At 41.0% G+C, this 27,659-nt stretch overlaps 1 protein-coding gene across 8 annotated transcripts in view; it reads left to right on the top strand.

The window, feature by feature from the left end:
• The window catches only part of GOLGB1 (golgin B1), an 81,051-nt gene extending 53,894 nt beyond the window's left edge, over nucleotides 1-27,157 (top strand). For 5 of the 8 annotated variants that reach the window (XM_049877712.1, XM_049877695.1, XM_049877674.1 and 2 more), the window contains 8 exons: nucleotides 9,709-9,887; nucleotides 13,467-13,632; nucleotides 13,826-13,963; nucleotides 18,918-19,061; nucleotides 19,994-20,091; nucleotides 20,533-20,667; nucleotides 25,317-25,419; nucleotides 25,733-27,157. In XM_049877712.1, the coding sequence (XP_049733669.1) occupies nucleotides 9,709-9,887; nucleotides 13,467-13,632; nucleotides 13,826-13,963; nucleotides 18,918-19,061; nucleotides 19,994-20,091; nucleotides 20,533-20,667; nucleotides 25,317-25,419; nucleotides 25,733-25,867 (1,098 nt within the window). In that variant the 3' untranslated portion in view covers nucleotides 25,868-27,157. The remainder of the gene's footprint in view (nucleotides 1-9,708; nucleotides 9,888-13,466; nucleotides 13,633-13,825; nucleotides 13,964-18,917; nucleotides 19,062-19,993; nucleotides 20,092-20,532; nucleotides 20,668-25,316; nucleotides 25,420-25,732) is intronic. The other 3 variants (XM_049877721.1, XM_049877685.1, XM_049877703.1) reach the window with 2 other exon arrangements.
• Nucleotides 27,158-27,659: the final 502 nt, after the last annotated feature.

Here is a 27,659-nt window from a genome sequence, read left to right as displayed (position 1 = left end):
TTATGTTTGCCCATTTTTTAATTGGGTTATTTGTCTTTTTGTGGTTGAGTTTTAGGAGAATCTTGTACGTTTTAGAAATCAGACGCTGATCGGAAATGTCATAGCTAAAAACTTTTTCCCAGTCTGTAGGTAGTCTTTTTTGGCTTTTGGTGAAGTCTTTGGATGAGCATAGGTGTTTGATTTTTAGGAGCTCCCAGTTATCTGGTTTCTCTTCTACATTTTTAGTAATGTTTTATATACTGTTTATGCCATGTATTAGGGCTCCTAACGTTGTCCCTATTTTTTCTTCCATAATCTTTATCGTTTTAGATTTTATGTTTAGGCCTTTGATCCATTTTGAGTTCGTTTTGTGCATGGTTGAGGTATGGGTCTTGTTTCATTTTTTTGCAGATGGATATCCAGTTATGCCAGCACCATTTGTTAAAAAGACTGTCTTTTCCTCAATTAACTGACTTTGGGCTTTGTCAAATATCAGCTGCTCATAAGTGGATGGATTTATGTCTGGATTCTTAATTCTGTTCCATTGGTCTATGTATCTGTTGTTGTACCAGTACCAGGCTGTTTTGACTACTGTGGTGGTATAACAGGTTCTAAAATCAGGTAGAATGAGGCCTCCCACTTTGTTTTTCTTTTTCAGTAGTGGTTTACTTATCTGGGGTCTCTAGCCCTTTCATATGAAGTTGGTGATTTGTTTCTCTATCTCATTAAAAAATGTCGTTGGAATTTGGATTGGATTGCATCGTATCTATAGATGGCTTTTGGTAGGATAGACATTTTTACAATGTTAAGTCTTCCTATCCATGAGCAAGGTATGTTTTTCCACCTATGTAGGTCTCTCTTGGTTTCTTGCAGTAGTGTCTTGTAGTTTTCTTTGTATAGGTCTTTTATGTCTCTGGTAAGATTTATTCCTAAGTATTTTATATTCCTGGGGGCTACTGTGAATGGTATTGATTTGGCGATTTCCTCTTCAGTGTTCTTTTTGTTAGTGTAGAGGATTCCAACTGATTTTTGTATGTTTATCTTGTATCCTGATACTCTGCTGATCTCTTCTATTAGTTTCAGTAGGTTTCTTGAGGATTCCTTAGAATTTTCTGTGTATAAGATCATGTCATCTGCAAATAGACATACTTTTACTTCTTCCTTACCAATCTGGATGCCCTTTATTTCTTTATCTAGCTTAATTGCTCTGGCTGGGTCCTCCAGCACAATGTTGAATAAGAGTGGTGATAAGGGGCATCCTTGTCTGGTTCCCGTTCTCAGGGAGAATGCTTTCAGAATCTCTCCATTTAGGATGACATTGGCTGTTGGCTTTGTATAAATGCCCTTTATTATGTTGAGGAATTTTCCTTCTGTTCCTATTGTGCTGAGAGATTTTATCGTGAATGGGTGTTGAACTTTGTCAAATGCCTTTTCTGTATCAATTGATAAAATCATGTGGTTCTTTCGTTTTATTTACAATGTGGATTACATTGTTTTTCTAGTTAGTGTCGAGCCATCCCTGCATACCTGGTATGAATCCCACTTGGTCATGGTGAATTATTTTTTTGGTATGTTGTTGAATTCTATTGGCTAGAATTTTGTTGAGGATTTTTGCATCTAAGCTCATGAGGGATATAGGTCTGTGTGTAATTTGTTTTTTTTGTGGTGTCTTTAGCTGGTTTAGGTATCAGGGATATGGTGGCTTCATAGAATGAGTTAGGGAGTATTCTGTCCTTTTCTATGCTCTGAAATACCTTTAGTAGTAGTGGTGTTAACTCTTCTCTGAAAGTTTGGTAAAACTCTGCAGTGAAGCCGTCCAGACCAGGGGTTTTTTTTTGTTGGAAGTTTTTTTTTTTTTTATTATCTTTTCAATCTCTTCTTTCGTTATGGGTCTATTTAGTTGTTCTACCTTTGTGTTAGTTTAGATAGGTAGTGCATTTCTAGGAATTGATCCATTTCTTCTAGGTTTTCAAATTTGTTAGAGTACAATTTTTCGTAGTAATCTGATATGATTCTTTTAATTTCAGTTGGGTCTGTTGTAATATCGCCCATCTCGTTTCTTATTCAGGGTATTTGTTTCCTTTCCTGTTTTTCTTTTGTCGGTCTGGCCAATGGTTTATCAATTTTGTTAATTTTTTCAAAGAACCAGCTTTTGGTCATGTTAACTCTTTCAATTGTTTTTCTGTTCTCTAATTCATTTAATTCTGCTCTAATTTTTATTATTTGTTTTCTTCTGGTGCCTGAGGGTTTCTCTTGTTGCTCTCTTTCTGTTTGTTCAAGTTATAGGGATAATTCTTTGATTTTGGCCCTTCTTTTTGTATGTGTGCATTTATTGATATAAATTGATCTCTGAGCACTGCTTTCACTGTGTCCCAAAAGTTCTGATAGGAAGTGTTTTCATTCTCATTGGATTCTGTGAATTTCTTTATTCCCTCCTTAATGTCTTCTATAACCCAGTCTTTTTGAGCAAGGTATTGTTCAGTTTCCAAGTATTTGATTTCTTTTCCCTGGTTTTTCTGTTATTGATTTCTACTTTTATGGCCTTATGGTCAGAGAAGACGCTTTGTAATATTTTGATGTTTTGGATTTTGGAAAGTCTTGCTTTATGACCTAATATGTGGTGTATTCTAGAGAATGTTTCATGTGCACTAGAAAAGAAACTATACTTGGTTGTTGTTGGGTGGAGTGTTCTGTATGTGTCTATGAGATCAAGTTGTGAACCTTCCTTTAAATTGATCTTTGTTTCTATAGAAAAGAATAAAAAAACTTCAGGATATTATTTGAGTAATTAGGGGCAGGATTATACATCTCACAGGTTCTGTTTGTTCTTGGGAAAACACAAAAACATTATTTAAATTTTTAAATCTACCATTACCATTTTAATAAATCGTAAATTTCCTCTGCATGAAACTCTCTGCCGGTTATAAAAGGACTAAATGATGGAGAGGTGTTTTATATATTATTTATATATAATACACATACACACAAATGTGTAGATGTTTCCAGAATTTGTCATAGTTTAATTGAAAGTGTAGGGTTCCCTCAGTGCCTTCTTACGAATGACGGTTTAGCAATAGATCACCTGCTAAAATTAGGAGTAGAGAGAGGTCAGCTTGTCTAATACTAACTCAGCCTTAATTTGTGGGGGAAAAAAAAAGTTAATGTAAAAATGGTTTATTAAAGTAAGTTTAAATGACCATTTAGTAAAGTTTTATTTGTAGGCTGAACCATTTGCCCATTTTCATTTAACACCCAGCTTTTTTTCAGTGGGAGAAGACCATAAGTAGGATCTGTAATGTGGAAATTTTGTTGCTTTGCTTTTAGTAGCATCCAAGAGTTAAATCCAGGTCTTTTTCAGAAAACTTCCAGGTCACCAAGATTCAAAGGCAAAAACTGGAACTACATGAGTCAAGACAGATTGTCAGGGCTTTCTACTTTGTGGCTTTTCTCTCTTCCCTTTCAAAACAGCCTTAAGCTCTGCCAAGGCCATGTACTTATAGGAAAATAGGCCAAATGTGAAATAAATTGAGCTTCAGAAGGTCAGATTTTCCATTTTAACATGGGATCCATGCCTGGTATCTGAAAATTTTAGTTTATAAGTTTAGCCCCAGTGAAAAGATCACTTCCTCTAACTATAGAGTCTTGTACAGATTTTTCTTTTCCTTTGTAGGTAATATGTTCATTCATATTACGCTATTTATGGGCAGTTTTACAATCTGAGCAAAACCCCTTTCTCAGCTATGATTTTGACATCTACAGATTTATGCATGTTTGTTATGTTTTTAAAATAGTTTTAATAGATTTTCAGCTCACTTTGTCCTAGGCGCTCGGCTTTTTATTAGTCCTTTCAGATCACAAATTCAAAAGGTTCTCTCCATCAGGACAGCTTGTGCTTCAGAACTGTAATTTATGGCATCCTTGTGTTGATTAACCTCTAAGTCAAAATCTTTTACTACCTGGGAGGTTTTAGGATGGATTATGAATTAACTGTGTTGTAGTCAATGAATTACTTTATTATTCTTATCTATTGGAAACAATAGGCACTGAATTTTGTATGTCTCAATGCCAGTTCCACATTTTTGTCTGCTAAGTATTTACAGCCTAAGCCAGCTTTTTTTTTTTTTTTTCTGATTTCCCTGTTTCCATAATTCAGTAATAATCTTCTCTTCCTATGGACTCCTAATTGTCTATGATTTTACTCCATTTAATCAATAATGTCTATCATTTGTTTATTCACAAAATGTCTGAAGTCTTTCTTTTTGTTTTTCCATCCTCAACATTTTAGAATAACCTTACCCTTAAACTGTTGTACTAATGCCACTCCCAGTTTGTCACCTCTTGAAAACACTCTATACACCATTGTCCAGTAGATCTTGCTGAAACTCTAATTATTATTTTACTACTCAAAAACCTTTAAAAGTTGTAGCTGTAGAATAGACTTAGGATTCAAACCTCTTAATCTGGCATTTCAGACCCTACAATTTGTCCTTACCTTTCTTCCCCAATCTTCCCTTTTACTACTCCCCAATTTATAGCCTTCACTCCAGCCAAGGAAACCCTGGTGGCGTACTGGTTAAGTGCTACGGCTGCTAACCGAAGGGTCCGCCCTTTGAATCCACCAGGTGCTCCTTGGATACTCTATGGGGCAGTTACACCCTGTCCTGTAGGGTCGCTATGAGTCAAAATCAACTTGATGGCACTGGGTTTTTTTATTCCAGCCAAGGTGATCTACTCACTATGTAATAAACGTATCTGGTACTTCCTACTAATCCAAATTACCATCCTCTCTGCCAATATATCTCCCCAATTGTTTTCCATCTTGGTTAATATTTCCCACTCTTTAAAGGTCACCCCAGAGTACAAATCCTTAATTACGTTTCTTGGTTGATTGTTTGTTGCCTTCTCTTTATATTCCTTTATACTTATTGTCACTTGTGTGTGTGTGTGTGTGTCTTATGTATACACTATTTCTTATTTCTGCAATTTGATTGCAAAGTCCTGGTAAGGAAATGCTGTGTCTTACACTTTTTTTTTCTTATTTTCCATGGTATTTAGCATGGTGTTCACTAGTCATCTGGTACATAATCAATAATTGATAGTCGTTTTCTGTATTTGTAGTTGTTAGTGAAAGCACCAGTATTTTCTCCATTGTGTAAACTATGAGGTAGAAGAGAACTGAGGCATTCACATCTGCCATGAAAGAATCATAACCCTAAGAAGGGTTATAAATTACCTGAAGGCCTGACAGTCTGACTTTGTGGCACAGGGTCTGTTGCACTCTGTTGATGCCCTTCTGCTTACTTCTGAATGTATTAGCTGTCTATCAGCTCTTCTTTTCCAGATATCTTGTTCTCAGTCAGTCTCATGGGCATTGAAGTTTTTAGTCTGTTAATCATGGTTGCGTGTGGGGTAAGCATAGTGGATAACTTACTTCAACCTCTATCAGGTTCAACATTTAGCACAGACCAGAATTTTATCTCCTCTGCCTGCTCTACACGCCTTTGCCCTCAGGACTACCCAGAGATGATTGAGGTCTGAAAGGTGCTTGGGTTACTTTGATTTCCACCTTTACTTGGTTAGGCAAGGGGGAGTTTGCTGAATGAAGTCTGAGGGTCCAGATCATGGAAAATTAGTTCAAGGGTTTCTACTAGCACATTTCAAACTACTCTGCAAACCTTCTGGAGTTTCCACACCTATCCAGACTTCCTTAGGACTTTCCCATAGTCAAATGGACCACTTAGACAATCTCTACCTACAGGATGAAGAACAGATCTCTAGGGAGTGGCTGTATTTGTTTATCTATACTCAGTTCATTTGGAAAATGACTTGTAGCATATAAAAATAGGAGCAGTTTATCAAGATAAAATATAATAAAGGAAACTGGGAAGGAAGAGAAAAGGAGGAAAGCAGAGAAAAAGGCTAAACCAGGAGTGAGGCTAGTGTCCCAAGGAGATGTCACAATATCCTGTACTCTTTGTTAGAAAGACAGGCTGCTAATTTCTCAGCTTTCTGGCAGTCATCAGAAAGAGGGAATCAAAACCATGTGCGAGAATTTAGGAAAAAAGGAGGAAAGAAAAGCCACCTGCTCAAACAAGAATAGTTATTCTTTAAGCATTAAGGCCTGTGAGAAATTTCTTTAGTGAGTTCCCATGAAGATGGTACTGTGCTGTGAAATGCCATTCTTCTCTATAGTAAATATAATAATGTGTTTTATAGGATTTTTATTTAGTTGTCCCTTGATGTAAGCGCATGGCATAAGAACTACACAGATTTCACTAAAGGGTCGCTATGAGTCGGAATCGACTTGAAGGCACTGGGTCTGGGTTTTACCAAGAGTTAAAATGCAGTCCTAGGCACGCAACTCTGTGAAGATTTGGTCTATTTCAGATTTGGTCTGTAACATTAGGGTATCTAGACTAGAGGAGTGAGTGGACTGCATAAAAAATATGTTTTTGTTTTAAAACAAAACAAAAATGTTTTTAATTTAGTTTTTGTTTAAAAAATAAACTTATAGACACATATTTTAAGAATCATTAAGTTCTACAAGGTTCAGTGAGAAAAACAAGCAGCAGCATTCCCAACCCTACTTCTTCTTTTGAGACCATTGCTTTCAACCTTTTCAGCTTATTCTTTTGATATTTCCTCAATATCTAAATATCATGCTTATATTTCATTTTGAGATTTCATTCTTTGTATTAACTATTAACTTTCCGTTATGCTAACACGAAGGTTTAGCTGTCTTTACGTGCTCTTCATCCATAGTACATACACATATTTTTAACACAAAAACTGCCCCCCCTTCTCCTTATGCAATTTAATTTTAACTTTGGTTAAATCGGTTTTTGGTCTTTACATTTTTACAACTACAAAATGCTATTAGAGCTGAGATGGGTTACTTTTCTTTTTCTCAACATCTTTCTCTTTTACCTACAGTTAATAACTGAGTTTTTGTGTTGTTATTGTTATTTAGTTTCCTAGTACTTATAAATGTAATTTAACCCTAGATTTTCTGTCAGTTGTCCAGCCTCCTCTCAAGAGGCTTGTTCACGTCAGCTGTTCCATCAATTTCATCTTTATGAAGAAAATTCTCATGAACTGCTCCTACCTGAACCAGCTGCCTCGTACTCCTAGGACAGAGTTTTCATCCTAGAATATTTTCCATCACCATCCTACGGCTTCCATTCATCTCTCTCCTATATTGGACCTCCTGTTTCTTTTATTCTGTGTCTTCCCCTTTTTGATTTTGTGCCATTGTTTTGATGGAATAAATTACTCAGTAGCTGCCAAAAAAAGATACATAATAGGCAGATTTATTGAAAATATCTTTGTATTTCTCACACTTGATTGATAGTTTTGCTGGGTATAGAATTGGAGGTTGAAAATAATTTCTCCTCAAATTATGAAGACATTGGTTTCTTGCCTTTTAGCTTACATTGTGATTCAGAAGTCTGAAGCTATTCTGATTCCTGATTCTTATGTGCTCTCTGTTTCTCCTTCTCCCTTCTCCCTCCCTTTCTTCCCCTTACACTTTCACAGTATATAGAATATTTTTGCGCTGTATGTTCTGAAATTTCATGATAATGTGTTTTGGCGTCAGCCTATTTTTATTCATCATAGTGACTAGTCCTTTGAATCTAAGAAGTCAATATACAACAATTTCGGGAACTCCTTTTGAATTTTTTTTATAATTTTTTCCCCATCCTTTCTCTCTATTGTCTTTTTTTCTGAAAATCTTATTATTTAAATGTAGGACCTTCTGAATTGATTCTCTAGCGTTCTTACCTTTTCTATTCTTTTTGCTGTGCTTTGGGGAGATTTTCATACCTTCATCTTTTGATTCCTACATTGAAGTTTTCATATTTGCCACCATATTTTTAATTTCTAAGGATTTCTTTTTTTCTTATCTCAGTGGATATATTTTTGTCACTTATCTGTCCAAGGTTAGTGGTGGTAGTTTTGTTTTTTGGAGTTTTCTTATAATTCATTTTTCTTTATAATGTTTTATTTCTGCTATAATGTTTGTAATTCCTAATATTCTATCTTAAATCTTTGAGTATATTATGTTCTTTCCCTTGCTAATTTCTCAGTTTTTCAAATTAGTCTTCTTCCAGTTTGTTTTTATCTCTGTCTTTGATATTAGTCATTCTTAAGGTGAGGGTGAATCTTTGGTTTTCTGTTCATGTATAAGGTAGAATCCAAAAAGCTCATTTAACAGGGCTAACCAGCTGTGGTCATTGCTGCATGATCTTGCTAAGGTTTGTGGGTACTTGCCATGTTGATACGTTTAGTTTATCTGAACTGGTCAGAATTTCTAGAGAAGATGTCCCGTTTCCTGCCTGGAGGGTAAAGACCTGTGTTCCACAATTCTGTAAGATGAGTAAGGGAAAGCCTTCAACATTTAGAAAACATACATTCACTGATCACCCTTGTTTTGGTATTTACCCTTACCTTCATCTGCGCCTGGTGTTCCACAGCCTAGAGACGCCTCTCTTTTACCTTCTCCAGAGAATAAAACTCGAGTTGTCTTTGGGATGACAAGTGTGGAGCTGAGGAGAGGAGCGAGGGATGCAACTGTCTCTTAAGCAGCTTTCATCTAATGCTCCTCATTTCAACTGCCACTTCCTCCCACCCCCATCACCGTCTTTTCCAGAGGTTCCTGGTGCTGTTCATTCCTGAGCCTTTTGAAGATTCTGCAGAGTAAGTCCAATTGGTTCTTGGCTTGCCTTACCGCAAGCTTGATAATCAGCTTTCTCGGATTTGTTAAGTCAGTTACCAGATATCCATCTGCTTTTCAGCTTCTAAAATGTTGTCGTTGCTGACTGTCTGTTCTTCCCGTTCTTGTGTTTTATGCTTAAAAAATAATGCCTTTATTGTAGCTTTAGTGATGTTTCCGGAGTGGACGAAAGAGATATGTGTGTTCAAGGCCCCCTTTTTGTCTAGATATCTTGCCATTATTTCTTACTGCCAAGCTTTTATTAAGTATTGGGGTAAAGAGCTTGAGGATATACCTGAAATGTAGATGGGCAGTTTTGCAAATTGAAGAGAAGCCTGTCATCCATCATCACTAGCTTTATTGAAGGCTTACTATGTGTGAAGTGCATTAACCTTCTATTAGTTCTTATACTCTTATGAGGGAGATACTGTAATTTTCTTCATCTTATGAACGAAGGAAATGAAAACAGAGGGTATAGGAACATGCATAAAGTCATACAAACAAGAAGTGGCAGAATATCTGACTCCAGACCCTAAATGCTTTTAACCACTCGTGACACTGCTTTGTTTATAATCTGTATCAGCCGGAGTTAAAGTTCATATCCACATAAGAAGGTTTGGAAAACTAACCAGGACACATGGTAGATAGAAGTCCAGTCCATCTTCACACTTCTGGTTCTAGGGAGTTACCACCCACGCAGAAGCTGTAGGCCTCTTAGGTCTAGCGCATGTCAGAGTTGTAGATTTAAAGTCAGTTTAGGACCTCAGAAGGCAAGGGTAAAACTTACAGGAATGGTCAGGCCCATGGGCAACTAGCTCCATGGGGTGATTTTCACCAGTCAGGCAGCATGTATTTCACCATGTTAGAGACTCATGCTGTAGTGATATGTCAATGGACTGTTAGGGGCTGGTAGTCTGTTGTGCTGTCTGACTTAGCAGGGAGCTGCTAATGACTGATAGCTGGGTGAATGAGATGTGATGTGATAAATCACCCTTTTACTTTCCCTTTGGTTAAAGCTGAAGGAATTGAAGAATCTGCAGCAGCAGTACTTACAGGTTAACCAGGAGATCACTGAATTACGTCCACTGAAGGCTCAAGTTCAGGAATATCAGGATAAAACAAAAACATTCCAGATGATGCAAGAACAGCTCCGGCAGGAACACCTCTCCTGGCAACATGAGTTGCATCAGCTCAGGTATGATAAGCCTGCTTCTCAACCCTTTCCTTTTTTTCTTTTCCTTTTTCAGCTTTTTATTTTGAAAGAATTACAGATTCACAGGAAGTTGCAAAAATTGTACAGAGAGCTCCTGTGTATTCTTCATGCAGTTTCCTCCAGTGTTAACATCTTATATGGCTACAGGACAATAGCAAAACCAGGAAATTGAGATTGGTGCAGTCCACAGGCCTTATTCAGACTTCACCAATTTTACACGCACTCATTTAAGTATGTGTGGGGTATACAGAGACAGAAAAACCAGAGGACTCATCACCATGTCATTCCTTGATTCCCAGGGCCCCTAGCTTCTGCCTTCTCTTCACCTTCCCTGAGTGTTCTTATGGTTTTTTTTTTTTTTTAATGCCCACAGATTTTATCTATACTTAGTGGGGGGAATAAGGAGAAATGTGTGTACTCTATCTTGCCTGGAACCTGAAGTCCCAACCCTTTTCTTTTTAAGAAACAGATCAATAACAGTGCTATATGGCACTGTCACGGCAGGAAAAAAAATCGAGATAGGAATGGTAATTCTGGTTTGTGTGTGTGTGTGTGTTTCTAACAAATTTGATCCAAAAAGAAAAAGTAAAGAACAAACCCTTAGCAGTATATAAAAAAGCAGGCCCTATTGTACAACCTCATTGTTGGGATTTTATTACTTTTTAACTTAAGATGGAGCATGCTACCTTAATAGAATCGAATCCAAGGCTTATAAGGTTGGAAAGTGCCACTGATCACGTAGCGCCTGCTTTGTCCCTTCAACTCTTCACATGCCAGAGGACAAGAGGCAAAGAGTACAGAGACTGCAATGTGGAGTCTGGATTCCCATCCAGCTTACAGAGGGCTGCCAAGATGACAAATATAGCATCATAAATAAGCATAAGAGAGCTCTTCATGTTGAGGCACGGGAGATTTATCCCTTTACAAATCCTGGATAGGTATGAGCGATGGGTAGAAGGACAGAGGGACAGATTGGGCGTGTGTCAAATCTACTCGGACTCATTGTGACTTATGTACAACAGAGTGAAATGTTGCCTACTCATCCTCCTCACAGTAGCTGACATGTTCTAGTCCATTGTCGTGGCTGTTGTGCCAGCCTATCACACCAAGGACATCCCTCACCCTCCCTGTACTTCTCCAAACATGATGTCCTTCTCCAGCCATTGATCCCTTCTAACGATGTGTCCAAAGCAAGTGGTCAGGATAGTATTCTGTTGTGATTTATAAGATTTTCTTTGGCCAGTTTTTGTACAAAGATCACCAGGCCTTTCTTCCTAGTCTTTCTTAGTCTGGAAGCTCTGCTGAAACCATGGATGACCCTGCTGGTGTTGGAAATACCAGTGGAATTGCTTTCAGCATCACAGCAACACGCAAGCCACCACAGTACGACAAACTGACAGATGGTGGTGTTTACTTTACTAACATGATATAAATAAACCTTAAGCAAAGTTTATAGAACAGACCGCTTTTTAGAAATTAGCAATTTAAAGTTTATAGAGTAAAATTACATCTAAAAAATTTTGTATTTAACATCTTATAAACTTGCATAAAAGTCAAAGTATATCAAGCTCATTGCAAGGAGCTGACAACTTCCCCAGATAACACAAGAGCACATTTCTTGTCCAAATGATGAAGATTGCAGAGATTAAAAATACAACCTGAAAGGCTAATTTCCTTATAGATAAGGTTGACCCTCAGGAAACTGAAAAAGAAAGAGAAGGAGAAAAAATGATTCCTTGTCTATTGATTTTTTTTTTTCCTATTTTCTCTTTCTACCTTTCTCTTGGCTTTTCTTTCTTTACCTTCCACATTGTAGCTACTTTGAAGATAAGTAAAATTATATACCAAGTAGATGTGAGTATATTACAAGAATGAAAGGGGAACATTTTACTTCACTTTTAGAAGGAAAAAGCAAATAGATAGATTTGCTTCACTGATTTTAGGACCAGCTTCTTTATCTGAATATCTTTAAGATTCCCTGCCTTTTGCTCTTGAAGTGCTCGGGAAAAATGAACTTTGCCGACATGAAGAAGCTGGGACATCTTAGTCAAGATTCCCTTGACCCTGTGATTGTCTTATCAGGAGACTCTAGATTTGTATCATAACCTTTCCCTTCTACTTGTGGCTACTGGTTCCTGTGCTCTCTTAAGGGAGTAAATGAGGTATAACCTTCCCTCAGGCGGACTTCCATTAAGTAACTGTGTTTGTCCTTTAGCCTCCATTCTCTGCTGAGGGTCTCCTTCCATACCATGACCACTTGTGCATTCTTCCCCCCCAAAAATGGCAGCTTGAAGTGTTTTATAAAAGATTATGATTTTTCTCACGCACCCCCTTATACCCGCTCTTTCTTGTTCTCGCTCAGTTTTCACAGACAAATATTTCAAAGAAAGTGTTCTAGAAACATCCCTGTGCCTTTTGCATATTGTAGCCTTGTGATAAAAACTTGTTTTAGTTTCTAAGAGTTAATTCTGCATGTCTGAAAAAAATTCGAGTAACAGTAACTATGACTGTAACCCAAGCCACGTCTGAGCACAACAGGATGATTTCATAATAGGTAAGTGTCAGTTAGAAAAGAAGAGACCATCTTACCTTATTTCTAGAGAGAAAGACAGAAAGGTCAGAGGTAATTCAAGCAAACTGTGTACTTTTTGGGAAGACAGAGACATTGGTGCTATTGAAAATGAAGAAATGCTGCAGAAATTTGATTTCAATCCTAGTTTTTTCAGAGTATGGGGTAGGGAGAAGTAGGCCTGAAGAACAATGGCAGTTTTTGGTAGTTCAAAAAAATGAACTGGGATCAGATAGAAGCCTTCCTCTTGACTAGATTCAAGGAATAAATAAATAGAAGTAACAGCAGCTAATTTATGAGTGTTTACTAAGTGCCAGGCTCTATGTTTGTTACATGACATGTAATATTCATTTAATTTTCACAAGAATCCTAATGAGTAGATTATTCCCATTTTACTGTTGAGGCTCAAGGAGCTTAATGAAGTAACCTTTACTCTGGGTCTCACACCTACTCTATGATAATAGGCAGCATTGAGCCTCGATCCTTCAGACTCTAGAGCTTCATTCCCGTATCCGTGGTGTTTATACTGTATCGAGGTACTGCCCTTCTGAAAAATTGACAGTCATTTCCCATTGCTTACACAGTGAGCATTTAATGCCCCACATGACCGGACCTCATTCCTCTCCACCCTCATTTCCCACCATATCTACTCTACACACTGTCCATACCATATGCATTCATACTTGTGCCTTTTGCTCAGTTTGTTCCTTGAACCTGGAATGTTTTCCCCGTTATGGAAGTCCTACTGAATTGTTCAAGGTTCAGCCAGATGCCAGCTTTTCACAAAGTACTGCTTGCACCCAGTCTTGCCAGTTGAATCTTTTTTCTTTGGCTCCATCATCTTAGTGCACAATTCTGTTTATAAGTTTCACTCTGATTAGGTGTTTTCTTTACCACATTGGTTCTGCCTGTAATCGTGCTTTGCATATGGAATGGTTCACCTTGGCCTCACAAGTGTATTTTTTCCTGAGATCCTTTCACGTTCTTTGTAGGATGGAGAAGAGTTCTTGGGAAGTGCATGAGAGGAGTATGAAGGAGCAGTACCTCATGGCTCTCTCAGATAAGGATCAGCAGCTTAGTCATCTGCAGAACCTTGTGAGGGAACTGAGGGCTTCTTCCCCCCAGACTCAGAACCTCAAAGTACAGTACCAAAGACAGGTGAGTAATTTCAATGCCGATCACTCCTCACAGGTCCCCACTGCCCAGGAAACATCAGCCCCTGCAGGTGCCCACCTGCCACTACTAGATAAGTCATCTAATTATTTCTGTGGGGTGGACAAGGTTTGTCCAGGGAAGGAATTAAACATGATAAATCGTAGAGGGAATCTCACCAATGCTTGTATCCTGGCAGGCATCCCCAGAGACATCAGCGTCCCTAGATGGGTCACAAAACCTGGCTTATGAGACAGAACTTCTCAAGGCCCAGGTCAATGACAGTTTAAAGGAAATTCACCAAAAGGAATTAAGAATTCAGCAACTGAAGAGCAAGGTGAGTGTCCCTGCTAGACTGGAACTTGATTTCTTATTCATGACTACAGACAAAAAGTAAGTAGAAGCTGATTCCAGCTAGACTCCAGCTGTCACATACCTTAAGGTATAGATTATTTACCCTTTTCAGAACTTGAGTTGCTCTCCCCAAAGCACTGAACATCGGGTCATTCCCGTTCCTTGCCCTTTGAGAGCCTCTGGGAATGATTTGGAGAAACCTGGACTATAACAGTGAAAAGCCAGCTCCTTTGGAAAGCTATCCTTCCCAGCATTGCTCCCCATTGCTCAGGTCAAGAAAGCTCCCCCAAATCTGCCAACAAGCTCCTCTATATTTCCCACAAGTATGCAATAGGTAGGGGAGTCTTAGGAAGGAAGAGGGACGCTTTCGAGGTGTGGTTAGGTAACAGGGGTCGGGGTGAGATGTCTGTTCTTCATTCTGCTCCATTTGTAGGCGTCCTCATTGAGTGGAACTAAAGAAGCCAGTTTTCTTTTTTCCATACCCCAGCCTTGCCACTCCAGACACTCTAGGAAAGCATGCTGGAGTAGATGGGACCTATTTCTAAAGGAAGAGCCACTTTGACATCAGGATTAAAGAAAATTATTCTTGGATGCTTTCTCACATCTCTGTCTTCATTTCTCTTTCATTATTTGGCTCCTTCTCCTTCTTCACCGACCACCCTGCTCAATCAGTGTCCTCCTATTGCCTTCTCACTAGTCAAAGTATTCTGCAGTGGTATCTCTCCTACTTCTGCCCTTTTTAATGGAACCACCTAGGTAGTTCATGTTAGAACTAAAAGGGACTCGAGAAATCAGTCAGACTCTGGAGTTCAAAGATTGGCTTTGAGGTGAGCTGTGAATGTCCAGAGATTACATGCAAAATGTCTCATGTGTATACAGGTTTCTCATGAGCTCATCCAAAAATAATAAAGCTCAGTAGGTTATTGTCACGGAGGTATTAAGGCCCTGAGGTATTACTTTAAGTAACTCGCCCAAGGTATTATTAGGAGGAGGCCAGTCTGAGGTAAATGTGGTAATGCCTGTGGAAAAGCACAGTTCCTGACATATGTAGAAAGTACTTACTAAATGTTGTTAAATTCAACTAATTGACTCTAAAATGTCAGAGACTGTTAGCACTAGTAACATTGGCAGAGAAATTTGCGTTTTTAAAGGTTTGTTGATCCGAATGAATCGCTGATGGTAAAATTCCAAATCCTTTGTTGGGGAATTTGTCCAGGAATTTTCAGACGGGTTCCAGAGCAGCGCCCAACCAGTTCTTCTCCCAGCCAGCCAGCCACTTCCAGAACATTCTACCCTCCATAGCCCCTGTAGCCCACCTTTTTTTCTGTAAACTAAGTGGCATGGCAGCCCTTTTACCTTTGTTCTCCTGAACTTTAGATTGTGAATCACCCTGGGCATTTGTCTTTCTAGGACAGTGTTTTAAACTGCAATTCTGCGCTATTAGTAGGTAAAGAAATCTCAATAGAAATGTTTTCTTGAAGTAACATACAGCAAAAATACACAAGTCATAAGGATAGCATGGTATATTTTCACAAAGTGAAGACCCCTGTATAACCAGCACCAGCTCTAGAATCAGGACATTACCAGAACCCTAGATGTTCCTTGTGTCCTCTTCTGTTCTCTAACATCCGCTTTGAATGCTTAAATGGAATCATGTCTTCTCTTTTTGTGTTGCTTCATTTAATCAGATTGGTCTATGTTGCTTATAGTTGTAGTTTTTCCGTTCTCATGCTGTATAATATTGCGTTTTGGCCATATACCATAATTTCTCTATTCTACTGTTGAAGGATGATTGGGTTTTTCAGTTTGGGGCTAGTACAAAGAGTGCGACCAGTGTTTTTTACAAAACACAATAAGAGATTGAAAATACCAGAGTGTACGTAATAAAGTATACGTCTTGTTTTGAGAAACTTTAGTTTTCAGTTATGTATATTTATGTCTGGGCTCTGGGTTGTGTGTTTCTAACAGCTTTATTGAGATAAAATTCATATATCACATAATAAAAGTTTGAGAAACACTGCTTTAGGTCACCGTCATTCTGGTGATGGTGACAGTCAACTCCAAGAACAGAGTCTCCATCCCGAGTCTCATTAATTCATTCATTGAACAGGTAACTATTATTTGCCCTCTATGAGCCTGGCCACATAGGGTACACGTGGTCCCTTGTGAAGTTCACAACCCAGTGAGCTTAGAACTTCATGCCAAGTGAGTGCCAGCTCAGAGAATTGCTTCCTGGGCCCCAGAATGAGCTCAAAGTAGACAGGCTGTCAGCATAGAATGACTCCTCCCAAAGCTGCTGTCCTAATTCTTTCCTCGGATGCTCAGACTTTATATGTAATTTCTACCAGCATGGTTGGATATTAGTCTGTAATGCTAGAAGTGTCCTAGAAACTTAAAAACCTGAGAGGAGTAATTACTAAGTATAATATAGTCTCGGTTGTTTCCTTCTATTTCATTTTCGTTGTTGTTAGCTGCCATTGAGATGACCCCCCAACTAATGGCAACCCTATGCACAACAAAACAAGATACCGCCTGGTCCTGTGCCATCCGCATGATAGGATCAGACTGTTGTGATTCATAGGGTCATTTTTTTTTTTTCTTAATTTTATTGTTGTTGAGACTATACACAGCAAAACAGACACCGATTCCACGGTTTCTATACGTGCAACTCAGTGACATTGGTTACATTCTTTGAGTTGGATCCACAGGGTTTTCACTGGCTGATTTTCGGACGTAGATTGCCAGGCCTTTCCTCCTAGTGTGTCTTAATCCAGAAGCCCTGCATCATGGACACACACAAGCCTCCACTGGCAGACAGGTGGTAGCTGTGCATGGGATACATCGGCCGGGAACTGAACCCAGGACTCCCGCAGAGAAGGCAGGAATTCTATCGCTGGACCACCACTGCCCACTCTAATTTTTCAAGTGTATAAACAATGAAATACAATAGCTCATTAGAGTGAGGATCACCATACTTTTCCTTAAAGGCCCAGATGGCAGATATTCCTGGCTTGTTGGCCTTGTGGTCTCTGTCACAACTGTTCACCTCTGGAGTTGTAGCACAAAAGTGGTCAGATAATACATGAATGAATGGGTGTGGCTTCATTCCAATAAAGCCTTATTTACAAAAACAAGCAGTAGTCCCCTATCGTAGTTTGCCAGCCCCTAAGCTCGAGGGACTTATGTTTATCCTAGACAAAATAATGCAAACATTATCCAGGTTGGCTTATTATTAGCAATTAGACCCTGCTTCGAATGAGCTTTACAAGTCTGCGCTTTCTCGTGTAGGGTATGCTAAGGAAAAACTTCCAGGATTTCGTTTCAACACGAAGGGATATTTGGTTTGGTTTGCTTTTGTGTGGCTTAGGCTGTTCATTGTGACCAGGAAAATTAACATCTTCTTGTGTTAGGAGGGAATCATGCTCTTCCCCATCTCAGAACCCAGGAGTTGTCATTGTGCCCAGCTACCTCTGCCATCAAATTAGTTTTGTTTCTCAAGGGCCTTTACTAAATATTCCCCACCCCCCAAAAAACCCCGTAACTTGCTTAGCTTCCCAGAGTAGGACGTGATCAGGTAGTAGATGGAGTGGTAGCACGGGGGCGAAGGACTGTGCTGAGTGCTACATCTGATAGCCACACGAGCTCAGGCACATCACTACTCCTTGTTTATCTCTTTTTGTAAACAGGGACAGAAGCCCTTTTTCTGTCTTTCAGATAAGACGATACTTGTGAAAATGCTTTGTAAACTAAAAACCGCTCTTCAGATATAAGGTTATTTTTGTGCTTTTCATTCTGGTTGTGCAAATATTTTTGTTATACCGTGTGGGTTCTTGTGTTCTAATTTTCTGAATGCATCAAATGTCCTTTCCTGGAGTGTTTCTAGAAAACTATTTATCTTCTCTTCTCTAAAACATCGTTTGACTCAACTTTTGTATATAAACGTTCACCCCAGAATCCTCATAAGAAAGAGTACTGAAGAAGAAGGCCAAGTACGCAGCCGGTTACACCAGTGTCTTCTCACACAGTGTAGGTCGTCTTTGGTGAGACACTTCTGTGGTTATTAGTGTACCTGGGTGTTAATCATAACTAAATTTAAAAACTTGACAGTCTGTGAGAGGGGAATCAGAATTATAGTTCCAGAGGACCGAAGTCAAATCAATGAGTGGAAGCTACAGTGGGTAAATTTTTTATTCACTATAAAAAACAACAATCTGGTTTTGTCTTGGTAAAAATGGCGTGGGGCGGTTTTTCAGGTCGTGAGCTCCCTGACACTGACCATGTACAAGGAACGACTGAATAACTACATGTCATTCATGTAGTAGAGGAGAATCCTGCTTTCAGTGACTATAAATATGTTCTCCACCTGAGAATCTATGCTTCCAATACAGTTTCGTATGTGTGCCTAGGCCTGTTATGATTTATTCTGCTTTTCTCTCCTACCGTGTATCCAAAATCAGTTTATGCTACTCTCTTGGTAACTTCTAACTCTCTGTGGCCTCGAGGAATCTGCCCAGGAATGTTATTGTATGAATTTTTAGGTGACAACTCTGTCCACAGCCATATTGAGCTCTGGTGATTATAGTCAATTGTTAGTAACTTAAACTTGGGCCCAAGTTACTGTCTTCCTCCTCTTATATATCTGGGGTAGGCTGTCGTATTAGATTGCTTACTTCCTGGTTTTTCAGTTAATGGATTGGGCACGATGTAAAAAAAGTTTCCTGCTACTGCTCTAGAATTATTTTTGTTTCTCAGCTGAAAAAATTCTGAGTTTTCTTATTTTCAAGGAAGACACAGTGCTGTTGTTGCTACTGTTGAAATACGGGTCCTTCATAAAAAGACATTAGGTCCCAAAAACTCAGGACAGTTAGCCTAAGCACTTGGTGCTTCTTGTAAAGCAGTTCTGTAGGATGGTGCTTATCCTGTCCTCTTTGTTGCAGTTCTCTCAGCTGCTCGAAGAGAAAGATACCCTTTCAATTCAGCTGTGCGACACCACTCAGAGTCTTCGTGAGACCCAGCAGCACTGCAGCGACCTGTTTAATCACTGTGCGGTTTTGGAGAAGCAAATTCAAGAGCTGCGGGCGGTAAGAAAATGAGAGGCTGGGAAAAGTGTTATGAAATCGAGCACAAGTAATAACGCATAAGGAACAACACTGAAGAGGGTTCAGGCTGACGATTAATTAGATGTGATGGAAGAAAGTGGGAACGAAGAGGGAGGAGAGCGGTAATGGAGGTGGGAATCAAAAAAAATCATAGAGTGAAAGGATTAGAAGAAAAAGATGAGTGAGTTGCTGAGAGAGAAATCACACAGTGAAGGGAAAACAGTGATGACAGGCTTTTAGGACTCTGAAATTAAGACAGTGTTTGATTTTGCTTCAAGAAATAAATCCGTAGGAAGGTGTGGACCTGAGAAATCAAATGAGGCAGAGCTACCGATAGCGTCAAATAGGCGGGCACTTGAAGTTGGAAGAGACTGAGAGTTAGTATGGCAATAAATTGGACATTTAAGGAAGATGGGGGGTTTGGACATGTAAGGCCAAGCAAGGGAAGGATCAGAGTAGCTTCTGGAAATCCATGAGCCTCCACTAGGGGGAAGCAGACTTTGATAACCCAGTGCCCCAGTGCCCTCGAGTCGATTCCGACTCAGCAACCCTATAGGACGGAGTAGAACTACCCCATAGAGTTTCCAAGGAGCGCCTGGCGAATTCAAACTGCCGACCCTTTGGTTAGCAGCTGTAGCACTTAACCATTACGCCACCAGGGTTTAAGCCTTTAAACTTATAAGCTTTCAAGGATGAGAGTCTGGAGTAAAATCAAGGCAAGAGTTTCAGGTAGAGAATTAATCTACTTGCAAAGAGGATTCTCACCTTCTAGATCTGAACTAGATGAAAACTGTAGGTGGGACTATTCCGCCCCAAGATTTTTCATTCTCTCCAGTGTTAAGTGAGTTTTCATTTTGCCCACGTACAGTTCCATAGAAGCTTTCATCACTGATTCACTGAGCTTATTCTTCTAGGCGCCACCCACTCTATATGTTGCTCCAGGAGCTCCCCAGGAGAAGAATGGCGCTCGCAGAAAGAGTGATTCTGAGGAACCGAGGGAGCCACAACCGAGGTAGGGGAGAGGACTCTCACCCTGGGGCATGTGCTACAGATACAGAAATGTGGGTGGTGATCTACATGGAACTGGAGTCCACTGTCTGCATTTAATATGTCTCATTGTCTCCTTGGTCTCACAGAATTGATGTGAGGATTGAGTAGTACGTTACTGACTAAGACATTGTGTGTGAAAAGTTTATAAAGCAAAAACTCCAACACGAGCACACCACTGTAATGTTAAGAGATGTTCAGTCCCCAAAAGCTCATAACGCGCTTTCGGCAGCTTTATTTAATCTCTGTACAGCGATGCTTTTAAAATATCCGTTGTGTTCCTACATGCTTCGGTACGTTTTCCTGCTTTATAACCTTATGAAGACCTCTTGAAGACTTGGCATCCCACTTCTCAGCAACTGTCTTCTGCATTTAGTGATGCTGTTTGTTTGCCTTTTATCCGAAGCATTTCTGAAGCCCAGCAGCAACTGTGCAACACTAAACAGGAGGTGAGCGAGTTAAGGAAGCTGCTGGAAGAAGAGCGAGACCAAAGAGTGGCTGCTGAGACCGCACTTTCCGCAGCCGAGGAGGAAATCAGGAGGTAAAGCATGGAGGGAGAGAGCCTGTATTCACTTCTGATACTTTCTAATCGTACGTGATGAATATGTACCCACGTGCATTTCAGCAGCCAGACTTCCGACCGTGTTTTTGTCTTGAGATGGATACTGTACGGAGCTTAGGGTCATTGTGGTCACACAAGAGAACGCTGCACTTTTGGGTCCAGGAGGCCCTTACCTTCCACCGCAGTCGTTCTTAGAAAATAATAATAGCTACCAGTTGTTGACAGCTTATTGCACATCTTGTAACATCTACCTCATCTGGTTATTGTTGGGATAAAGTAAGATATCTTTCTTGGCTTAATTCATACTATGTGAAATAAGCTATGGAAGATATTTTATCCCAACATTAACCAGATGAGGTAGATGTTAGGTTCTTCAGAAGGCCAAATAAATAGCAACCCCATTTTCTATCTGAGATCTGAATCAATTGAAAAAAAAAATTTTTAGAAGATTGAAACATATGGGAAATTGAAAGATTACTTTGTAAAGCTTATATGGAAAGAATGTAGCTTTTGATTGGCTGACACATCTGCTTCCTAAGCCTGCACTCCCCCTTGGAGTGAGTCCCAGGCAGTATTGATCGAGAGTGGGCTTCCCTCCCGGGAGAAGAACCTGCCATTGTAAACTCTGGAGCGTTGGAGCAGCAGAGCAAGTTGCACTTCGTGAGCAGTTTGCTCCCAGAGTGATTATGGAGGAGCAGAGCACACCTCATCCCCAGTTCTTTACCTCAGACTCACCGGTCAGGAGACCTACTCTGAGGAGGAGGAGGTGGAGAGTGGCTGCAGATGTTTTGCTGTTGGATGTCCCTTTATATGGAAAGAAGCATTAAAAGCAGGCCTTAACTTTGACCACGTTCAGGGAGAAAAGCCACCTAGGTAATATTAGCTCTTCCCTCCGAGAGTGGAATCTGTGATATTAATGCCTTCTTGCCAAGTTCAGAAATTCGCAGAGGTGGCATCCTCAGTCATCCCAGATCTGGGCCTTATTTGGGATACATTCCTTCCCATGCAGCACGTTCACCACTTCTTAACCTTCGTCCCCCTTTGGGCCTTGGTGTGTGTCTTTGAGGGTGGGCCCCATCAGGACGCAGCGCAGTCTTCACCGTCTCTGCTGGGCATTCTCAGGCCTGCGTACCCATGGCTGTTCCTGCCATCACGTGGAATTGTTTAGACCCGTGAAACCTGACCCTTTGGGAGGATATCCCCCTCGTGTGCAGTAATCTGTCCCAGGCCAGCTTGAGACTGCACAGAGAGGGGGGAGCGGGGCCTGTGGACAAGCCACGTTAGGCCGCATTAATCCGTGGTTAGCCTCTGCACAATCCTGTTGGCCTTGGTGCAGAGTGGGCACTGGGGAAGCTGCTGCGGTGCTGCCTGCCTAGGCCTGGTACTCACATTTACTGGTAGAACCTCCTGTGTATGCAGAACTTGGTAGCTTGCAATTTCGGAGCAGCCAGTCCTGTTCGTCGTACCACCGCCTACAGACAGCTCATCCTCAGGCCAGCCTGCAGAAGCCGACAGACATACCCATATACAGCGACACCTGTGAGAGCCAGAACTCCATAAGACTGCCTTGGTTTTCTGGATCTCACCAGTTTTCAGCCTTTGACAGAGTACAGTCTTACCACTTTTCTATCGCTCTCTATTAGTGGAAAATATTTGAGTTTCCTTCTCTGACGGGTTTCTGCCTTCCACGGGCTCTGGCTTTTGCAGAGTTTACTTTAGTAAGAGACCATGCTGGCCCAGATCAGGGCTTCCCCTGAGAAGCTTATCGCATGCAGGAGTAGACACAGAAAGTGTACTGTGCAGCCAGCCCAGCTCTCAAGAGGAAAAGAGGGAGGAAGGAGCTAGGCTGTGCACACTCAGTTCTCTTTCTAAATGCACACATCAGATTAAGGCATTCCTTTTCTCGTGGAGAAAAGCGTGTGGTCTGCAAAGAGAGGCCAGGAGGACCAGGCTAATTGATATGCCTTCAGTGGAAGAAAACCTCGGTGGAACTCCACCCTCCCCACCGCAATTAAAAAGTGCCTCCCTACAGGCAAATGCTTCATCGAATGTGCTATGTTACCTGCATCTCCTTTGATACAGTTAGTATTTTTGGGAGAAACCATTGAGAGGATAAAGGCAGCTAGTTAAAAGGAGAAGTTCATTAAATGGAGAAGTTCCAGTATTAAATAAATAGACAAATTGGTACAAAAATGGAGCAGAAAGCAGCGAAGACTGCTGACAGTTCAGTTTAGTTCTGCAAATCCCACAGAACTCCTTCTTGGATGTTTTTGCTTATCAGTCGTTAACAAATTTTTTTAAAAAACTTTTTAGAAACTAGATAACTGGGAGCTCCTAAAAATCAAACACCTATGCTCCTCCAAAGACTTCGCCAAAAGAGTAAAAAGATTACCTACAGACTGGGAAAAAGTTTTTAGCTATGACATTTCCGATCAGCGTCTGATCTCTAAAATCTATATGGTACTGCAAAAACTCAACTATAAAAAGTCAAATAATCCAATTAAAAAATAGGCAAAAGATATGAACAGGCACTTCACTATAGAAGACATTCAGGCCGCTAACAGATACATGAGGAAATGCTCACAATCTTTAGCCATTAGAGAAATGCAAATCAAAACTACAATGAGATTCCATCTCACTCCAACAAGGCTGGCATTAATCCAAAAAACACAATAATAAATGTTGGAGAGGTTGTAGAGAGACTGGCACACTTATACACTGCTGATGGGAATGTAAAATGGTACAGCCACTTTGGAAATTGATTTGGCGCTTCCTTAAAAAACTAGAAATAGAACTACTATATGATCCAACAATCCCACTCCTTGGAATATATCCTAGAGAAATAAGAGCCTTTACACGAACAGATATATGCACACTCATGTTCATTGCAGCACTGTTTAGAATAGCAAAAAGATGGAAGCAACCAAGGTGCCCATCAACGGATGAATGGATAAATAAATTATGGTATATTCACACAATGGAATACTACACATCGATAAAGAACGGTGATGAATCCATGAAACATTTCATAACATGGAGGAACCTGGAAGGCATTATGCTGAGTGAAATTAGTTGTAAAAGGACAAATATTGTACAAGACCACTATTATAAGAACTCAAAAAATAGTTTAAACAGAGAAGAAAATATTCTTTGATGGTCATGAGAGTGGGGAGGGAGGGAGGGAGAGAAGTTTTCACTAATTAGATAGTAGATAAGAATTATTTTAGGTGAAGGGAAGGACAACACAGAATACAGAAGAGGTCAGCACAACTGGGCTAAACCAAAAGCAAAGAAGGTTCCTGAATAAACCCAATGCTTCAAAGGCCAGCACAGCAGGGGTGGAGGTTTGGGGACCATGGTTTAAGGGGACATCTAAGTCAATTGGCAAAATAAAATCTGTTAAGAAAACATTCTGCATCCCACTTTGGAGAGTGGCGTCTGGGGTCTTAAATGCTAGCAAGCGGCCATCTAAGATGCAACAATTGGTCTCAGCCCACCTGGAGCAAAGAAGAATGAAGAACACCAAAGACACAAGGTAATTATGAGCCCAAGAGACAGAAAGAACCACATAAACCAGAGACTACATCAGCCTGAGACCAGAAGAACTAGATGGTGCCCAGCTACAACCGATGGCTGCCCTGACAGGGAACACAACAGAGAACCCCTGAGGGAGCAGGAGAGCAGTGGGATGCAGACCCCACATTCTTGTAAAAAAAAAAAAAAAGACTTATTGGTCTGACTGAGACTAGAAGGACCCCGGAGGTCATGGTCCCCAAACCTTCTGTTAGCCCAAGACAGGAACCATTCCCAAAGCCAACTCTTCAGACAAGGATTGGACTGGACTATGGGATAGAAAATGATACTGGTGAAGGGGGAGCTTCTTGGCTCAAGTAGACACACGAGACTATGTGGGCTGTTCCTGTCTGGTGAGGAGATGAGAGGGTGGAGGGGGTCTGAAGCTAGCCAAATGGACATGAAAATAGAGTAGAGGGAAGGAGTGTGCTGTCTCATTAGGGAGAGCAACTAGGAGAATATAAAAAAAAAAAATTTTTTTTTTTTTTTTATATAGCAAGGTGTATGTAAATTTTTGTATGAGAGACTGACTTGGTTTGTAAAGTTTCACTTAAAGCACAATAAAAATTTTTTAAAAAATGAATGTAACAGATAACAAGAAAATTAAAAAAAAAAAATCTTTTTAAATGAGTTTCTCTGAGGTGTGGTCTAGTGGGAGAAAAAGCATGAGGTTTCGAGGCAAACCTGGGCTTTGAGTGCTGGCTCTACCTCTTACTGTGCCAGCACGAGCAAGCGGTTTAACCTCTTCAAGCCTAACTTTGAAGGTTACAACACCAACCTCAAAACCTGAGGATTAAATATATGTAAAGCACCCAGCGTGGCACCTGATAGGTAGGAGGCAGTCAATTCATGATAGTTATTACCACCTTTTACTGTTGCTGGAAAAAAACCTGCCTGCCATGGACTCATTGCAGGAGGGCAGGGATTGTGGTAGCAGCCTTAGCTGGGAGTCCACGGAGCCGTATTGCCTGGCACAATGGCTGGGAAGACTTCACCCGATCTGCCTCTCTCTCACTCCTAGGAACCAATGCCAGGTATCTTTTTTCTCAACACAGGTTGGAGCACAGTGAATGGGACTCTGTCCGGACACCTATCATTGGCTCCTGTGGCACCCAGGAGCATGTGTTAATAGACCTTACAAGCAGCAGTTGTCGAAGGGTAAGAAAATAAGGAAGGTAAAGAAAGGGTGCTGTGTCTCAGACAGGGCTGGCTGAATTGAGGGCAGGAGTCAAGGAGAGGATATGCGGAAGTCCAGCCATTGAGCAGCTGATAGGCCTAAGACTGGAAGGGTGTGGAAGGTTGGGGGACCTGCTGGAATTGGCCGAACCATCAGCCCTGAGAGACCTTTCTTCCAGGATACCTTTTTCTGTACTGGTTGGATCAGTGTTGCTTAAATACGAGACTACTCGGGAAGGAGAAGGGCCATATCCCTAGAGGGTGAAACTCTCTGACATTCAGATTTTTCTTTCAGACCCGGAGTGGTGCTGGATGGAAGCGGGTTCTACGTTCGCTGTGTCATTCCCGGACCCGAGTGCCACTGCTAGCAGCCATCTACTTCTTAATGGTTCATGTCCTGCTTATTCTGTGCTTCACGGGCCATCTATAAACTTAGTTGTCATCTTTTGGGCCCCTCACCTAAGAACTTGGAATTCTCTCACCCCTAATGTCAGAACCATCGATTTCAATGGAACAGTCTTTCTACTTTTCTCTCCCACTCTCCCACTCTCCCACTCTCCATGGAAAACGCCTGCAAAAGCAGTGGTGATATGTGCACACCTCGGATACACAGGGACCAGCAAGCAAGCCTATTTTCTTCTACTGCCCAAGGCCTAAACACATCTGCATAATCTGAGGAGGCCCCCAGTTGCTTTGTTGAGCTGAGTATTTGTTCAGATTTTATAGGGCTCTGATCATCTTTTATGGTCCCGTAAAGAGGCTGAGGGGTGTTTTTCAGCCAGGAGGGTGATTCCAATAAACCTAATAATTTGAAGTCCAGTATCATTTTGATTGATACTTTTTTTTGCCTCATTTGACTCTATGTTTTCTCCCGCTTCATAGGGAAGATGGCACTGCCATAAACAAAGCTCTGGGGAGTGAACACATCACCTCACAGGAATTGGGCCTCTTGCAGAATAGGCTGGGAGCTGAAGAACTCCCCAGGGCCAAGCTTTTAGCTGTTGGGTCCCAGGGGAGGGCAGCATCTCCTCCCCTGGCTGTTCAGACATATCTGGAATGAGAATGTGTCACTCTGGGCTGTAGGGATAGGCTCCTGTGGCCCATGCCCCTGATCTCGTGTATAAAAGGTGTTAAGCAACCCATACCTTTCACTGAAAGGCTGGAAGAATTGGCTATGGACAGTGTGGCTCAGATTCTTTTCATTCCTGCCTTATCTGGACATGCCTTGAATGTGTACCCTGAGACAGTGCCCCGGGGGCCAACAGGGGCCAACGTAGGTGAGGCAGTGAGCCCCAGCCAAGGAGTGTCTGACAAGGGGTCACGCTGCCACTCCTGGCTTCTTGAAGAGCTAAGCTGCTGTGCTGTTGGTGATGGTTATTCCAGTTTCTCAGCCCCATGCTCATCAGCCTTCTGTGGTAACAGAGACCTAAGACAAATGGAAGGAGAATATAGGGAAGATGAGATATTTAAATCTAGGCCTGAGAATGACAGCCAGTATCAAATTCCAGTTGTGCCTATTCCTTGGACCCCGCCCCGCCACACTTGCCCATTAGTTATTTTTCCTTATTGTGCACATGATGTGTCTCATGGCTGCTCGCACCACCCAAAGGAGAGAGAAGACTGGTGGACTGGCTGTTCTGCTCTAATCCTTTGTCCTCTGGTGACCAAGCCTTGGTCACATCATCCCAGGAATGTTCCTGAAGAACTGTAAAATAATAAAATTATTTTCAGAATGAAGAATTGTGGTAGTGTGTGCATGTATGTGAACATATGGGTACTTGTATACAAGTGTTTGCATGCTGGAGAAGGAAGGTACTTAGAGGAAAAGGTAGGGGTGGGGTAGCTGGGAGTGAATACATGGGGAGAAAGCTCGACATACTCAGGCCTCCTCACTGGCCAGCATCAGTAATAGCTGCATGTTGTCCTTCCAGCCTTAGCCACTAGGTCCTGGAATGATGGAATGAGGAAATCTCATCCTGCCATTGAACCAATGAGGCCAGGCCTTAAAGCGTGAGGTTCATGAAGCATTAGAGCAGAGAATATGCAGGGGATGGTCTTGGGAGAACTCTTGTCTGGTACAGAATGGAAAACATTAGGCCTTTACAGATCCCTCTGGGTTGGAGTGGAGAAAGGGAGCTCTAACAGCATACAGCTGACTGTTGTTAGGTGCTGTTGAGCTGGTCCCAACCCATAGCTACCCTATGTACAACAGAACGAAACAC

The sequence above is a fragment of the Elephas maximus genome, chromosome 1 (genome assembly GCF_024166365.1).
Source record: "Elephas maximus indicus isolate mEleMax1 chromosome 1, mEleMax1 primary haplotype, whole genome shotgun sequence".
In the NCBI taxonomy this organism is placed as follows: domain Eukaryota; kingdom Metazoa; phylum Chordata; class Mammalia; order Proboscidea; family Elephantidae; genus Elephas; species Elephas maximus.
The sequence above is the reverse complement of the archived record's forward strand: the minus strand, read 5'-3'. Positions and strand labels throughout refer to the sequence as shown.